The 18,421-nt window shown below is 49.3% G+C and overlaps 1 protein-coding gene across 1 annotated transcript in view; it reads right to left on the bottom strand.

Annotated features, from left to right (window-relative positions):
• Positions 1–18,421, bottom strand: part of LOC139251755 (nitric oxide synthase 1-like) — a 207,686-nt gene that overhangs the window by 60,830 nt on the left and 128,435 nt on the right. Inside the window, exons 9-12 of the mRNA XM_070873295.1 lie at positions 12,592–12,693; positions 6,186–6,380; positions 5,086–5,171; positions 4,812–4,956 (exon numbers count right to left, since the gene is read on the bottom strand). Of these exons, the coding sequence (XP_070729396.1) occupies positions 4,812–4,956; positions 5,086–5,171; positions 6,186–6,380; positions 12,592–12,693 (528 nt within the window). The remainder of the gene's footprint in view (positions 1–4,811; positions 4,957–5,085; positions 5,172–6,185; positions 6,381–12,591; positions 12,694–18,421) is intronic.

The raw sequence follows: 18,421 nt of genomic DNA, 5'->3' as shown, positions 1-18,421 counted from the left end.
AGAGAGAGAGAGACAGTTAATTCACCTCCAAAAACTGGTTACAGAACCAACCCTCCATTGTCCACACATTCTCCTGCTTGTTTATCTGCTCTGTCCCTCCATCCACATTATTCCTCCATTCATCTTGATCTCCTTTATTCCTCCATCTATCCTTCCATCTCTTCACCTTATCCCTCCATCCATCCCTCCAATTCCTTCACTTGATCTCCATCATCCCATCTTCTTCCCTCCCCACATCCATCAATTCCTTTATACATCTCTCCTTCCAACCAATCTTCAATCCCTCGTTCCTTTCCTCCCTCCGTCCCTTCATCGATTCATTATTTCATCACACCACATCTTTATCCATCCTGCCCTCCATCCATTCTTCAATTCATCCCACCCCCTTCCATATATTCCTTAATCCCTCCCATCGTCCCTCCATCTCTCTCCATTCATGCATTCCTCCCAATATCTGTACAGTACAGGAGCTGTATGTGTGTATATGTACAGTACAGATGTATGTGTGTATATGTACAGTACAGGAGCTGTATGTGTATATGTACAGTACAGGAGCTGTATGGGTGTATATGTACAGTACAGGAGCTGTGTGTGTGTATATGTACAGTACAGATGTATATGTATATGTACAGTACAGGAGCTGTGTGTATATGTACAGTACAGATGTATGTGTGTATATGTACAGTACAGGAGCTGTATGTGTATATGTACAGTACAGATGTATGTGTGTATATGTACAGTACAGAAGCTGTACATGTGTATATGTACAGTACAGGAGCTGTACGGGTGTATATGTATAGTACAGGAGCTGTATGTGTGTATATGTACAGTACAGATGTATGTGTATATGTACAGTACAAGAGCTGTACATGTGTGTATATGTACAGTACAGATGTATGTGTGTATATGTACAGTACAGGAGCTGTGTGTGTATATGTACAGTACAGATGTATGTGTGTATATGTACAGTACAAGAGCTGTACATGTGTGTATATGTACAGTACAGATGTATGTGTGTATATGTACAGTACAGGAGCTGTGTGTATATGTACAGTACAGATGTATGTGTGTATATGTACAGTACAGGAGCTGTGTGTATATGTACAGTACAGGAGCTGTACGGGTGTATATGTACAGTACAGGAGCTGTGTGTATATGTACAGTACAGATGTATGTGTGTATATGTACAGTACAAGAGCTGTACATGTGTGTATGTACAGTACAGGAACTGTACGTGTGTAACTTTCAACTGGCCAAATTTGCTTCTATGGCCAGAAGAGGTGTAAGTGGCTTGTCACGGTCCCTTTTGGAGAGAACAAACTAAACTAGAAAAAAACCTAACTAACTGACTTACATTGGAGCAAAGTTAAATGGGGAAATTTGCGATTTTTAAGTTAACCCCCAAAAAAGCTACTTACTCCAAAAAAACGGAGCAACTCTTGGGGAAATTTGGGCCCCTTAGTCCCATTTATTGTAACTCCAGAGTGAGGCACAAGCATGGTGGGCAGTCTTTTAAACTGGGCCCTGCACACCTATGCAGGTGACCCTCAGGTCTGCCACTGCAGTGCCCTCTGGTGGCACACCATATGTGACTATACAGTTAGTATACATGACTGTTAGTACGCTGGTACAGCAAGTGATCAGGAAGGCCAATGAAATCTTGGCCTTTATTGCAAAGGGGATGGAGTATAAAAGCAGGGAAGTCCTGCTACAGTTATACAGGGTATTGGTGAGGCCACACCTGGAATACTGCGTGCAGTTTTGGTTTCCATATTTACGAAATGATATACTTGCTTTGGAGGCAGTTCAGAGAAGGTTCACTAGGTTGATTCCAGGGATGAGGGGGATGAGGAAAGATTGAGCAGGTTGGGCCTCTCCTCATTGGAATTCAGAAGAATGAGAGGTGATCTTATCGAAACGTATAAGATTATGAAGGGGCTTGACAAGGTGGATGCAGAGAGAATGTTTCCACTGATGGGGGAGGCTAGAACTAGGGGGCATAATCTTAGAATACGGGGCAGCCTATTTAAAACTGAGATGAGGAGAAATTTATTTTCTCAGAGGGCTATAAATCTGTGGAATTCGCTGCCTCAGAGAACTATGGAAGCTGGTACATTGAATAAATTTAAGACAGAGATAGACAGTTTCTTAACCGATAAGGGAATAAGAGGTTATGGGGAATGGGCAGGGAAGTGGAACTGAGTCCATGATCGGATCAGACAAGATTGTATAAAATGGGGGTGCAGGCTCGAGGGGCCATATGGCCTACTCCTGCTCCTATTTCTTATGATCTTATGTTCTTATGTATATGTACAGTACAGATGTATGTATATGTACAGTACAGGAGCTGTATGTGTGTATATGTACAGTACAGATATATGTGTGTATATGTGCAGTACAGGAACTGTATGTGTGTATATTTACAGTACAGATGTATGTGTGCATATGTACAGCACAGGAGCTGTACGTGTGTATGCACAATATAGATATGTGTACATGTACAGTACAGGAGCTGTATGTGTATATGTACAGTACAGGAGCTGTATGTGTGTATAAGTACAGTACAAGAGCTGTATGTGTATATGTACAGTACAGGAGCTGTATGTGTATATGTACAGTACAGGAGCTGTATGTGTGTATAAGTACAGTACAAGAGCTGTATGTGTATATGTACAGTACAGGAGCTGTGTGTGTATATGTACAGTACAGGAATTGTACATGTGTATATGTACAGTACAGGAGCTGTATGTGTATATGTACAGTACAGCTGTGTGTATATGTACAGTACAGGAGATGCATGGGTGTATATGTACAGTACAGATGTATGTGTGTATATGTATAGCACAGATGTATGTGTGTATATGTACAGCACAGGAGCTGTGTGTGTATATGTACAGTACAGGAGATGTATGTGTGTATATGTACAGAACAGGAGCTGTATGTGTGTATATGTACAGTACAGGAGATGTATGTGTGTATTTGTACAGTAAAAGAGCTGTACGTGTGTATATGTACAGTACAGGAGCTGTATATGTATATGTACAATACAGGAGCTGTTAACAAAAGGAGGCAGACAAAAAGCACGAAACTATAGACCAGTTAGCCTAACATCTGTCATTGGGAAAATGCTGGAGTCCTTTATTAAGGAAGCAGTAGTGGGACATTTGGAAAAGCATAATTCAATCAGGCAGAGTCAGCATGGTTTTATGGAAGGGAAATCAGATTTGACAAATTTTCTGCCGTTATTTGAGGATGTAATGAGTAGGGTGGATAAGGGGGAACCAGTGGATGTGGTGTAGTTGGATTAGCAGAAGGCATTCGATAAGGTGCCACATAAAAGGTTACTGTACAAGATAAAAGTTCACGGGGTTGGGGGTAATATATTAGCATGGATAGAGAATTGGCTAACAGAAAACAGAGAGTCGGAATAAATGGGTCATTTTCCGGTTGGCAAACTAGTAGGGTGCCGCAGGGATCAGTGCTGGGTCCTCAACTATTTACAATCTATATTAATGACTTGGATGAAGGGACCGAGTGTAATGTAGCCAAGCTTGCTGATGATACAAAGATAGGTGGGAAAGCAAACTGTGAGGAGGACACAAACAATGTGCAAAGGGATATGGACAGGCTAAGTGAGTGGGCAAAAATCTGGGAGATGTGTTTTATGTGGGAAAATGTGAGGTTATCCACTTTGGCAGAAAAAATAGAAAAGCAAATTATAATTTAAATGGAGAAAAATTGCAAAGTGCTGCAGTACAGAGGGACCTGGGGGTCCTTGTGCATGAAACACAAAAAGTTAGTATGCAGGTACAGCAAGTGATCAGGAAGGCAAATGCAATGTTGGCCTTTATTGCAAGGGGGATAGAGTATAAAAGCAGAGAAGTCCTGCTACAACTGTACAGGGTATTGGTGAGGCCACACCTGGAGCACTGCGTGCAGTTTTGGTTTCCGTATTTAAGGAAGGATATACTTGCATTGGAGGCTGTTCAGAGATGGTTCACGAGGTTGATTCCGGAGATGAGGGGGTTGACTTATGAAGATAGGTTGAGTAGGTTGGGCCTATACACATTGGAGTTCAGAAGAATGAGAGGTGATCTTATCGGAACATATAAAAAAATGAGGAAGCTCGACAAGGTGGATGCAGAGAGGATATTTCCACTCATAGGGGAAACTAAAACTAGGGGGCATAGTCTCAGAATAAAGGGCCACCCATTTAAAACTGAGATAAGGAGGAATTTCTTCTCTCAGAGGGTTATAAATCTGTGGAATTCTCTGCCCCAGAGAGCTGTGGAGGCTGGGTCATTGAATATATTTAAGGCGGGGATAGACAGATTTTTGAGCGATAAGGGAGTCAAGGGTTATGGAGAGCGGGCGGGGAAGTGGAGCTGAGTCCATGATCAGATCAGCCATGATCTTACTAAATGGTGGAGCAGGCTCGAGGGACCAGGTGACCTACTCCTGCTCCTATTTCTTATGTTCTTATGTACTTATGTATGTGTGTATATGTACAGTACTAGTGCTGCATGTGTGTCTATGTATAATACAGGAGCTGTATGTGTGTATATGTACAGTACAGGAGCTGTATGTGTGTATATGTACAGTACAGCTGTATGCGAATATGTACAGTACAGGAGATACATGTGTGTATATGTACAGTACAGGTGCTGTGTGTATATGTACAGTAACAGAGCGGTTCAATTCTTCATACTTATCCCAAACTTTTAATACTTACCTTAACACTGACCTTCGTTATTGTCACTCAGCCCAACTGAAACCCGAATCCCACTCCTCACTGGAAACCAAACCCTCACCTTTGGATCGAAGGCCTTCTTAAAAATTTCACAGAGTTTCCTGGCGAAAGTCTCTGATTTGCCAGTTTCTGTGGCATAGAGAATTGTCACTTTCACCCGCTTGGCCATAGCTCGGGACATCAGCGCCACGGAAAACTTCACCGCGCTGCAATACAACAACCGAGAGATGGTTAGATATGGCCCCCTCTCTGATCAAACTGCACACCAGGAGCCACACCCCTCCCACCACGCTCTTCACTCTCGCTCCAGCCTCACACTGACTATCACTTCTTACTTTGCAAGTTCCTTGAATCCAATTGTGCGTCGTTTCATTGGGAATCCCTCACTTCTTTTCCACACATGAGTTTTCCACGGTTCTTGCTGCAAGATTAAAAATAAATCCGTGAGCTTTTAATCTCATTTCGCATCCGAGAATTTCAGCACAGAAGTATCTGGCCTTTCGAGCCATTGTACCTGCAGCATCGCAGGGTGAGTGCCAGTGTGGTCAGCAGTGCTGGGTCTGGTGCTGGGGCCAGAGATCGGCCAGAGTCAAGGCCACGGCCAGTGTTAGTGCCGGGGACAGGAGCTCAGGCCAGGGTGAGTGCCAGTGCTGGCAGCGGGGTTAATGCTGTGGCCATTGCCAGCTTCACCACTGAGCTCTCTACTTCAATCCTATTTATATCATTCACATGTAAACCTCGAGCCATGTACCTGGAAATCTCGATCGTGGGTCAGTAGGGGTGAGGGATAGGGTGAGAATGGCTTTAGGTAGGGTTGGAGAGATGGGGAAAATATCTTAAGGTAGGGTTGGAGAGATGGGAGAGGGTTTTAGGTAGGGTTGGGGAGATGGGGAGAGGGGCTTTAGGTAGGGTTGGGGAGATGGGAGAGGGGCTTTAGGTAGGGTTGGGGAGATGGGAGAGGGTTTTAGGTAGGGTTGGGGAGATGGGGAGAGGGGCTTTAGGTAGGGTAGGGGAGATGGGGAGAGGGGCTTTAGGTAGGGTTGGGGAGATGGGGAAAGGGGCTTTAGGTAGGGTAGGGGAGATGGGGAGAGGGGCTTTAGGTAGGGTTGGGGAGATGGGGAGATGGGCTTTAGGTAGGGTTGGGGAGATGGGAGAGAGGCTTTTAGGTAGCGTTGGGGAGATGGGGAGAGGGGCTTTAGGTAGTGTTGGGGAGAGAGGCTTTAGGTAGTGTTGGGGAGTTGGGAGAGGGGCTTTTCAGTAGGGTTGGGGAGATGGGGAGAGGGGCTTTAGGTAGGGTTGGGGAGATGGGGTGAGGGGCTTTTGGTAGGGTTGGGGAGAGGGGCTTTAGGTAGGGTTGGGGAGATGGGAGAAGGGTTTTGGTCGGGTTGGGGAGATGGGAGAAGGGTTTAGCTGAGGGTATGTGGAGAAACATTACCTGGTAGCAGAATGCTGGTGATAAGTTGTAGTTGAGGAATTCTTGGTGGAATGCGGGACTTAGACTCCCCGATAATGGAGGCACAATCCAAACCCAGTCTGTGGGACACCCCCCGCGGATACGGTACTCGTTCTCTAGATGCTTCATGAAGGACTCGGTAATAGTGTGGTGATCAACAATTGTGACTTTAGCAAGCTGCAAACACAAGAGTTCATCAGTCCCGGTTACAGTCTGACACCAATGCAACCAACTGCCTCTGAGCAGGAAGGCCTGATTTAACGAACCTACTGCACTGAACCACCATGGACTGGACAACTGGGTGCCCAGGGGTCAGTGGAAAGGGCCAGCAGACCCGTGGGTCAGTGGGAGGGGCCAAGAGCCCTGTGGGTCAGTGGGAGGGGCCAGGAGCCCCTGTGGGTCAGTGGGAGGGGCCAGGAGCCCCTGCGGGTCAGTGGGAGGGGCCAGGAGCCCCTGTGGGTCAGTGGGAGGGGCCAGGAGATCCTGAGCACCCCAGTGGGAGGGGCCAGGAGATATTCACATCCACAGTGTGGAGCTACAAACATTGCAAGCTTACACTCATTACATTTCTCCCTCCTTAATGAAGAAATTATTGAAACAAACATCATCATACATAAACACAGGACATAGACTTATTATTTTTCCATATTTACAAATTTAACTTTACCACTTGTTTTCTGTTTCGAAGAGGATACCTTCGCTCTCGAACAGAACCTTCCAAACATGGTGTCGAATCTAAACTCCTTCGAGGCTCATCCTGAGGAACGTTTTCCTGCACGGAATTTCCTTGATTTTCATTTGAACCCACTTTAACTTCAGGCTCTCTGTTTTCCTGACTCGGACTCAGACTTTCATTCTGATTCTCTCCTGGATTTGTTTCCAGTACATTGGATTTAGGATTTGCTACTGGTGTATCAAAATTATCTGATGAGTCAGAAATAATTGAATCATTCCCACCTTCAACTCCTTCCATGTCTGTAGGTAAAATATGATCAATATGAACAAACCTAACCTGTCCATTATCAAACATCTTTACCAAATATGTGCGAGGATCACATATCTTCACCCTCTTCCTGGTAACCACTTTAACCATTTATGGTGATGGTTCTTCACTCTCACCTTCTGGTTTCATTTCACACTTCTCTCTTTTACTCTACCTCTAACATGATTCACTTTCTGTCTTAATTGTGTCTCTTCTACGGACTGTGCCAAATTTGGTTTCAACAACGAGAATCTGGTTTGTGGCTGTCGTTTGAGAAACAACTCTGCTGGTGTTCTAGCAGTAGTTGTATGAGGAATATTTCGATATGTAATCAAAAAATTAGCCAATTTGTGATCCAATGACAACTGTCGTTGCCTTGGATTTGGCTCTAACATTTGTTTTATGAGGACACGTTTTACAATTTGTACATTGCGCTCTGCTGCACCATTCGAAGCTGGGTGGTACGGTGGAACCTTGGTATGTTTCACACCATTTTTGCTCGTGAACTGTGCAAATTCTTCTGAACGAAATTGTGGTCCATTATCCGAAACAATTTCTTCAGGGAGGCCAAATGAAGAAAATAATCTTCGTAACATTTTCAATGTTTTACTTGTTATTTTCCACATTGGGAACACCTCAACCCACTTCGAATGGCTATCAATCACAATGAACAATTGTTGTCCTTCTAGCTCAGCAAAATCAATATGTAGCCTTTGCCATACCCTGGGAGGCCATTTCCATAGCTGTAATGGTACTGATGGTGGTTGCTTGCTTACCGATTGACATGTCGTACACTGACTCACGATGTACTTTATCGAGACCTGGCCACCATAAATAACTGTGTGCAAAACTCTTGGTCAAGCACATTCCTAGATGCTGGTCATGGAGGTCTCGTAATAACTTGGACCTGAATTTATTTGGTATAACCACTCTTGCACCCCACATGATACAATCTTTATCGACTGATAATTCATTCCTACGAATGAAGAATGGATGTGTATCTTTGTTTGTTACCTGGTTTGGCCATCTATTTGCAATATAATCATACACCTTTGACATGACTGGGTCACGTTTGGTTGCTCTACCAATCTCTTCAGCTGTGACTGGCAGTTCATCAATGTATGAAAAATAAAACACTTCTTCCCTATCGGGTGTAGCTTGTGATGGGGAAGGCAATCTCGACATTGCATCAGCATTACTGTGATCAGCTGATCATCTGTATTCAATATCACATGTATATGCTGACAAAATCAAAGCCCATCTCTGCATTCGGGCTGCAGCTAAGGTTGGAACTGGGGACTTTGGATGGAGGATTGTTGTTAGGGGCTTATGGTCCATAACGATGGTAAACTTACGACCATACAAGTCTTTGTGAAACTTCTTGACCGCAAAAATTAATGCCAAAGCTTCCCTTTCAATTTGCGCATAATTACTCTCACTGGCACTGAGAGTGCGTGAAGCAAAAGCAATTGGTCTCTCCTCCCCACTACGTGATACATGAGAGATTACTGCCCCAACTCCATACAGAGAGACATCACATGCTAGCTTAATCTCCTTAGATATGTCATCGTGAACTAACATGGTGGTCTCCACCAATTTGCTCTTGAATGCTGCATCGCATTCTTTTGACCACTTCCAATGGACCTGTTTTTTCAATAGGTTATTCAGTGGATGTAATACTGTAGCCAAATTTGGTAGGAACTTCCCATAATAGTTCAAAAGATCCAAGAATGAATGAAGTTCAGTGACATTCCTGGGAGTGGGTGCATTTCTGATTGCATCCAGTTTTTCCTTGGTCAGATGTAAACCATTTTTGTCTACTCTGTACCCTAAGTATTCCACTGAGTTTTTAAATAACTCACACATACAAGCAGACACTTGCACTCTGTGCTTCTCTAGCCGTTTGAGGACTTCATTCAATATGTTATTATAAATTTGCCTATTTGGTGCTGAAATTAATATGTCATTCAAATAACATACAACCTCTTCAATACCTTGCAAAATCTGGTTCATCACCCCTTGGAATATGGCAGGGCGGAAGACACTCCAAATGATAGCTTATTAAATTGATACAGGCCTAGATGAGTATTTATATTCAAACATGACTTGGACTCCTCATCTAGTTCAAGCTGTAAGTAGGCATTCGTAAGATCCAGTATTGAGAAGATCTGACCACCTGTCAGTGTTGTGAACAAATCTTCTATATTCGGCAATGTATTGGGGACATTACCCTCTAGAACCTGGTTTACGGTTACTTTATAATCACCACACAATCTTACCTTACCATCGGACTTAGGTACAACAATGGGTGTAGCCCAATTACATCGATCTATCTTACAAATAATGTTCTCAGTCTCTAGTCTTTTGAGTTCTTGCTCAACTTTCTCCTTGAGTGCATATGGTACGGAATGTGGCTTGTAGTAAATCGGTCTAGCCTCCTTCTGTACTCTGATACTCACCTTGAAGCCTTGGATCGGACTGCCTGTTTCGCAGAATACCTTTGGATACTTCTTGATAACCTCATCCGTTGATGAAAATCTCGCTTCCACACAGAAAATCTCACTCCAATCCAGCTTCAGTGAGCTCAACCAATTTCTTCCTAGTAAGGCAGACTTGTCTCCTTTCACTACTATTAGAGGCAAGGTCTGAAATTGATCCTTGTATTTCACTGGTACAGTGATACGACCTACTACAGGAATTTTCTTTCCCGCGTAGCCTCGCAGCTCTATCTTAGATTTCTCCAGTTAGAAATCACGCAATTTGTCGAGGTACAGCGACTCCGGTACTACACCCATGGATGCACCCGTGTCGATTTCCATTGGTATCTTGAATCCCGCAACAGCTATTTGGATTTTGATACTTTTGAATCGCTGTCCATTAACCTCGTGCTCCTGATGACTTGAAACTCTAACATCTCCTCGTCCTGTTGTTGTTCTTTCATGCTATGTAGTCTCTGGGATTTCTACTCATAGCTTTGAATGCTGATTTACCCTTCAGTCGGCATGCCTCCGCAAGATTTCTGCAGAAGAAACACTCTGCCTTCACGTATGGACAACTTTGAGCAATGTGTTGTCCCAGGCACCTACAGCATGAGTTCAACACTCTGCTAGAATTTCCAGTTTCTGAGACTTTGGGCCCCCACCGTCTTTTACTTTGAACCTGCAGGTGATTTATTTCGGTTGACTGATGATCGTGATTATTATTTAATTCTCGGGAATATTGTTCGGCCATGCCCATCGACCTCGCTGTCTGACAAGCAATCTCAAAAGTCAAGTCATCCGTCGTCAATAATTTCCTTCTGATCGCATAATTTTTCCAGCTTCGTTAAAATCTCTTTAAGCGTTGTGTCCTTTGGCTCGTCAGGCACAAGCAGATTTACAAGGGTTTCATTCAATGCCGGACCTGCTTCCAATAAGAAGATCGCTCTCTTACGTTCCAACGCAGCCCGGTTCTGGACTGCATTGTCTGGAACTTTGATTATGATATTTGCAGTGAAATACATTTCTATCCGATCCACATACGCTTTAAAACGTTCCCGGTCGTGTCTATATTCACCCAAATGTCCCATTACACCTGCGGGTGCTGCCATTTTTAATTTCTAGCTGTTCACACAGTGTGCCGTAGTTTACCTCGGATATTGTAGCTTTTTCCAAAGACAGAAACTTCCAAAGTCTCTCTGTCGGCTGGCTGAATCCTTCACCAACAAAATTTAAGCTTTAAATCATCCGAAAAATCCCATTATCTCGCCAAATGTGATATATTCACATCCACAGTGTGGAGCTACAAACATTACAAGCTTACAGACATTGCAAGTGGGTTGGGCCAGGAGATCCTGAGCACCAGTGGGAGGGGCCAGGAGATCCTGAGCATCAGTGGTAGGGGCCAGGAGATCCTGAGCAACAGTGGGAGGGGCCAGGAGATCCTGATCACCAGTGGGAGGGGCCAGGAGATCCTGAGCACCAGTAGGAGGGGCCAAGAGATCCTGAGCACCAGTGGGAGGGGCCAGGAGATCCTGAGCACCAGTAGGAGGGGCCAAGAGATCCTGAGCATCAGTGGGAGGGGCCAAGAGATCTTGAGCACCAGTGGGAGTGGCCAGGAGATCCTGAGCAACAGTGGGATGGGCCAGGAGATCCTGAGCACCAGTGGGAGGGGCTAGGAGATCCTGAGTACCAGTGGGAGGGGCCAGGAGATCCTGAGCACCAGTAGGAGGGGCCAGGAGATCCTGAGCACCAGTGGGAGGGGCCAGGAGATCCTGAGCACCAGTAGGAGGGGCCAAGAGATCCTGAGCACCAGTGGGAGAGGCCAGGAGATCCTGAGCACCATTGGGAGGGGCCAGGAGATCCTGAGCAACAGTGGGAGGGGCCAGGAGATCCTGAGCAACAGTGGGAGGGGCCAGGTGATCCTGAGCAACAGTGGGAGGGGCCAGGAGATCCTGAGCACTAGTGGGAGGGGCCAGGAGATCCTGAGCAACAGTGGGAAGGGCCAGGAGATCCTGAGCAACAGTGGGAGGGGCCAGGAGATCCTGAGCACCAGTGGGAGGGGCCAGGAGATCCTGAGCAACAGTGGGATGGGCCAGGAGATCCTGAGCAACAGTGGGAGGGGCCAGGAGATCCTGAGTACCAGTGGGAGGGGCCAGGAGATCCTGAGCACCAGTAGGAGGGGCCAAGAGATCCTGAGCACCAGTAGGAGGGGCCAGGAGATCCTGAGCACCAGTGGGAGGGGCCAGGAGGTCCTAAGCACCAGTGGGAGGGGCCAGGAGATCCTGAGCACCAGTGGGAGGGGCAAGGAGATCCTGAGCACCAGTGGGAGGGGCTAGGAGATCCTGAGCACCAGTGGGAGGGGCTAGGAGATCATGAGCACCAGTAGGAGGGGCCAAGAGATCCTGAGCGCCAGTAGGAGGGGCCAGGAGATCCTGAGCATCAGTGGGAGGGGCCAGGAGATCCTGAGCATCAGTGGGAGGGGCCAAGAGATCCTGAGCTGCAGTATGGGGCCAGGAGATCCTGAGCACCAGTGGGAAGGGCCAGGAGGTCCTAAGCACCAATAGGAGGGGCCAGGAGGTCCTGAGCAACAGTGGGAGGGGCCAGGAGATCCTGAGCACCAGTAGGAGGGGCCAGGAGATCCTGAGCACCAGTCGGAGGGGCCAGGAGCCGCTGCAGGTCAGTGATAGATGGTGTCTCACGTTGTTTCGATTGGTTGGCTGGCACACAGCCCTCACCAGTGATCCAATCACTGAGCTTCGCGGTTTATCCCTTCTCCCCCCAACAGCCCAACACCAGTCCCGCCGGGAGACATGGCCCGACTCCGATCCCTATCCCGATCCCTAACCATATCCCGATCCCTGTCCCAATCCCATCCCTTTCCCAATCCCTAGCTCGATGCCGATACCAATCCTGATCCTGATCCTACCTGGTAGCTGTGAAGAACAGCAACAGTCATCTCCATCGCCGCCTTGTCCTTCCACAGTGACGAGATCCTCTGAGTATCCAGACCCATGCTCTCTGCGATTGGCTGGGGAGAGAAAGGGGAGACCTGAATAAACGGTGGGTTCGCAGAGCGAAGGCAAGATATGGGGGGTGGGTTTGGGGATATGGGGGGTGGGGATAAGGGGGCTGAAGTTATGGGGGCCGGAGTTATGGGGTATATGGGGGTTGGTTTGGGAATATGGGGGGTGGGAATCTGGGGCGGGCTGGGGATATGGGAGGGTGGGTTTGGGGATGTGGGGGTGGGTTTGGGGATGTAGGATAGGTTTGGGGATGTGGGATATGTTTGGGGATGTGGGGGTAGTTTTGGGGATATGGGGGTGGATTTTGGGATTTGGGGGTGGATTTTGGGATTTGGGGGTGGATTTTGGGATTTGGGGGTGGGTGTGCAGATATGGGGGTGCGTTTGGGGTTATGGGGTGGGTTTGGGGATATGGGGTGGGTTTGGGGATATGGGGTGGGTTTGGGGATATGGTGGGTGGGTTTGGGGAATATGGGGGCTGGGTTTGGGGATATGGGGGTGGGTTTCGGTATATGGGGGGTGGGTTTTGTTATATGGGGAGGGGTTTGGGGATACGAGGGTGGGTTTGCGGATATGGGGGGTGGGCTTGGGGATATGGGGGGTGGGTTTGGGGATATTGGGGTGTGTTTGGGGGTATGGGGGGCTGGGTTTGGTGATATGGAGGGGGGTGGATTTGGGGTTTGGGTTTGGTGGATATGGAGGGTGGGTTTGGGGATATGGAGGGTGGGTTTGGGGATATTGGGGTGTGTTTGGGGGTATGGGGGGCTGGGTTTGGGGATATGGGGGGTAGATTTGGGGATATGGGGGGTAGATTTGGGGATTTGGGGTTTGGGGATATGGGGGGTGGGTTTGGGGATATGGGGGGTGGGTTTGGGGATATGGGGGGTGGGTTTGGGGATATGGAGTGGGTTTGGGGATATGGAGTGGGTTTGGGGATTTGGAGTTTGGGTTTGGGGGATATGGAGGGTGGGTTTGGCGATATGGGGGTGGGTTTGGGGATATGGGGGGTGGGTTTGGGGATATGGAGTGGGTTTGGGGATATGGGGGTGGGTTTGGGGATATGGAGTGGGTTTGGGGATATGGGGGTGGGTTTGGGGGTATGGGGGGCTGGGTTTGGGGATATGGGGGGTAGATTTGGGGATTTGGGGTTTGGATTTGGGGATATGGGGGTGGATTTTGGGATTTGGGGGTGGATTTTGGGATTTGGGGGTGGATTTTGGGATTTGGGGGTGGGTGTGCAGATATGGGGGTGCGTTTGGGGTTATGGGGTGGGTTTGGGGATATGGGGTGGGTTTGGGGATATGGGGTGGGTTTGGGGATATGGGGGGTGGGTTTGGGGATATGGTGGGTGGGTTTGGGGAATATGGGGGCTGGGTTTGGGGATATGGGGGTGGGTTTCGGTATATGGGGGGTGGGTTTTGTTATATGGGGAGGGGTTTGGGGATACGAGGGTGGGTTTGCGGATATGGGGGGTGGGCTTGGGGATATGGGGGGTGGGTTTGGGGATATTGGGGTGTGTTTGGGGGTATGGGGGGCTGGGTTTGGGGATATGGAGGGGGGTGGATTTGGGGTTTGGGTTTGGTGGATATGGAGGGTGGGTTTGGGGATATGGGGGGTGGGTTTGGGGATATTGGGGTGTGTTTGGGGGTATGGGGGGCTGGGTTTGGGGATATGGGGGGTAGATTTGGGGATATGGGGGGTAGATTTGGGGATTTGGGGTTTGGGGATATGGGGGGTGGGTTTGGGGATTTGGGGTTTGGGTTTGGGGGATATGGAGGGTGGGTTTGGCGATATGGGGGTGGGTTTGGGGATATGGGGGGTGGGTTTGGGGATATGGAGTGGGTTTGGGGATATGGGGGTGGGTTTGGGGATATGGAGTGGGTTTGGGGATATGGGGGTGGGTTTGGGGATATGGGGGTGTGTTTGGGGATATTGGGGTGTGTTTGGGGGTATGGGGGGCTGGGTTTGGGGATATGGGGGGTAGATTTGGGGATTTGGGGTTTGGATTTGGGGATATGGGGGGTGGGTTTGGGGATATGGAGTGGGTTTGGGGATATGGAGTGGGTTTGGGGATATGGGGGTGGGTTTGGGGATATGGCGGTTGAGGATATGGGGGGTGAGGATATGGGGAGTGGGTTTTAGGATATGGGATAGTGGGTTTGAGGAGATGGCTAGAGGGTTTGGGGATATGGGGAATGGGTTTGGGGATATGGGGGTGGGTTTGGGGATATGAAGGTGGATTTCGGGATATGGGGTTGTGGGTTTGGGGATATGGGGGTGGGGATATCGGGGTGGGTATGGGGATATGGGGGATGGGTTTGTGGATATGGGGGGTGGGTTTGGGGATATGGGAGTGGGTTTGGAGATATGGGTGATGGATTTGGGATTATGGGCGTGGGCTTGGGGTTATGGGGGTAAGGATATGGGGGGTGAGGATATGCTGGGTGGGTGTTAGGATATGGGGTAGTGGGTTTGAGGTATAGGGAGTGGGCTTGGGGATATATGGGTGGGTTTGGAGATATGGGGAGTGGTTTTGGGGATATGGGGGTGGGTTTGGGGATATGGGGAGTGGGTTTGGGGATATAGGGGGTGGGTTTGGGGATATGGGGGTGGGTTTGGGGATATGAAGGTGGGTTTTGGGATATGGGGATGGAAATATAGGGCGTGAGGATATGGGGGGTGAGGATACGGTGGGTGGGTTTTAGGATATGGGGGAGTGGGTTTGAGGATATTGCGAGAAGGTTTGGGGATATGGGGGTGGGTTTGGGGATATGGGGGTGGGTTTAGGGATATGCGGGGTGGGTTTGGGGATAAGGGGGGTGCGTTTGGGGATATGGTATGATGGGGATATGGGGGTGGGTTTGGGGATATGGGGAGTTGGTTTGGGGATATGGGGGGTGGGTTTAGGGATATGGGGGTGGGGATATGGGGGCTCAGCTTGGGGATATGGGATGGGTTTGAGGATATGGGCAGTGGGTTTGGGTATATGGGGAATGGGTTTGGGGATATGGCGGATGGGCTTGGGGATATGGTGGATGGATTTGGGGATATGTGGGGTAGGTTTGGGGATATGGGGCTGGGTTTGGGGATATGGGGGGTGGGTTTGGGGATATGGGGGGTGGGTTTGGGGATATGGGGGGTGGGTTTGGGGATATGGGGAGTGGGTTTGGGGATATGGGAGTGGGTTTGGGGATATGGGCGTAGGCTTTGGGTTATGGGGGATGGGGATATGGCGGGAGTGTTTGGGGATATGGGAGTGGGTTTGGGGATATGGGAGGTGGGCTTGGGGATATGGGGGGTGGGTTTGGGGATATGGGGGGTGGCTTTGGGGATATTGGGGGGATTTGGAGATATGGGGGTGGGTTCGGGGATATGGGGGGTGGGTTTGGGTACATGGGGTGGGTTTAGGGATATGGGGAGTGGATTTGTGGATATGGGGGCTGGCTTTGGGGATATGGGGGTTGGGGATTTCGGGAGTGGGTTTGGGGATATGGGTGGTTGGTTTGGGGATATGGGGGGTGGGTTTGGTGATATGGGGGTGGGTTTGGGAATATGGGGTGGGTTTGGGGATATGGGGAGTGGGTTTGGGGATATGGGGAGTGGGTTTGGGGATATGGGGGTGGGGATATTGGGGGTGGGGATATGGGGAGTGGGTTTGGGGTTATAGGGGGTGGGTTTGGGGATATGGGCATGGGCGAGGATATGGGGGGTGGGTTTTAGGATATGGAGTAGTGGGTTTGGGGATATGGGGGTGGGGATATGGGGGGTGAGTTTGTGGATATGGGGGGTCGGTTTGTGGATATGGGGGGTCGGTTTGTGGATATGGGGGGTGGGTTTGGGGATATGGGGTGGGTTTGGGGATATGGGGGATGGGGATATCGGGTGTGAGTTTGGGGATGTGGGCAGTGGGTTTGTGGATATGGGGGCATAGGTGTCGGTTTGGGTTTATGAGGGGTGGTTCTGGTGGTATGGGAGTGGGTTTGGAGATATGGGTGGTGAATTTGGGGTTATGGACGTGGGCTTGGGGTTATGGGGGGTGGGTTTTAGGATATGGGGTAGTGGGTTTGAGGATATAGCGAGAGGGTTTGGGGATATGGGGGGTGGGTTTGAGGATATAGGGAGTGGGTTTGGGGATATGGGAAGTGTGTTTGGGAATATGGGGAGTGGGAATGGGGATATGGGATGGGTTTGGGGATATGGGGTGGGTTTGGGGATATGGGGTGGGTTTGGGGATATGGGGTGTGTGTTTGGGGATATGGGGAGTGGGTTTGGGGATATGGGGAGTGGGTTTGGGGATATGGGGGGTGGGTTTGAGGATATGGGGAGTGATTTGGGGTTATGGGGAGTGGGTTTGAGATATGGGGGGTGGGTTTGGGGATAATGGGGGTGGGTTTGGGGATATGGGGAGTGGGTTTGGGGATATGGGAAGTGGGTTTGGGGATATGGGGAGTGGGTTTGGGGATATGGGGGTGGGTTTGGGGATATGGTGTGTGGGTTTGGGGATCTGGGGGGCGTGTTTCGGTATATGGGGGGAGCGTTTCGGTATATGGGGAGGAGTTTGGGTAATGGGGGATCGGTTTGTGGATTTCGGAGTGGGTTTGGGGATATGGGGGATGGGGATATGGGGTGTGAGTTTGGGAATGTGGGCAGTGGGTTTGGGGATATGGGGGCGTAGGTGTCGGTTTGGGTTTATGTGGGGTGGGTTTGGGGGTATGGGAGTGGGTTGGGAGATATGGGTGGTGGATTTGGGGTTATGGGCGTGGGCTTGGGGTTTTGGGGGGTGAGGATATGGGGTTTGGGTTTTAGGATGTGGGGTCGTGGGTTTGAGGATATAGCGAGAGGGTTTGGGGATATGGGGGGTGGTTTTGAGGATATAGGGAGTGGGTTTGGGGATATGGGAGTGGGTTTGGGGATATGCGGGGTGGGTTTGGTGATATGGGGGGTGCGTTTGGGGATATGGGATGGTGGGGATATGGGGGTGGGTTTGGGAATATGGGGGTTTGTTTGGGAATAGGGGGGTGGGTTTGGGGATATGGGGTTCTGGATATGGGGAATGTGTTTGGGGGTATGGGTGGTGGGGATATGGGGGTGGGTTTGGAGATATGGGGAGTGGGTTTGGGGATATGGGGAATGGGTTTGGGGATACGGGGGTGGGGATACGGGGGTGGGGATACGGGGGTGGGGATATGGGGGTGGGGATATGGGGGTTCAGTTTGGGGATATGGCGTGGGTTTGAGGATATGGGCATTGGGGTTTGGGGATATGGTGAGTGGGTTTGGGGATATGGGGGGTGGGTTTGCGGATATGGAGGGTGGGTTTGGGGATATGGGGGAGTGGGTTTGGGTATTTGAGGGATGGGTTTGGGCATATGGGAGTGGGTTTAAGGATATGGGGAGTGGCTTTGGGGATATGGGGACCGGGTCTGTGGATATGGGGAGTGGATTTGGGGATACGGGGAGTAGATTTGGGGATACGGGGGCTGGCTTTGGGGATATGGGGGATGGGGATTTCGGGAGTGGGTTTGGGGATATGGGGGATGGGTTTGGGGATATGGGGGTGGGTTTGGGGATATGAAGGTGGATTTCGGGATATGGGGTTGTGGGTTTGGGGATATGGGGGTGGGGATATCGGGGTGGGTATGGGGATATGGGGGATGGGTTTGTGGATATGGGGGGTCGGTTTGTGGATATGGGGGGTGGGTTTGGGGATATGGGAGTGGGTTTGGAGATATGGG

This window comes from Pristiophorus japonicus, unplaced genomic scaffold (genome assembly GCF_044704955.1).
Source record: "Pristiophorus japonicus isolate sPriJap1 unplaced genomic scaffold, sPriJap1.hap1 HAP1_SCAFFOLD_441, whole genome shotgun sequence".
NCBI classification, from domain to species: domain Eukaryota; kingdom Metazoa; phylum Chordata; class Chondrichthyes; family Pristiophoridae; genus Pristiophorus; species Pristiophorus japonicus.
The sequence above is the reverse complement of the archived record's forward strand: the minus strand, read 5'-3'. Positions and strand labels throughout refer to the sequence as shown.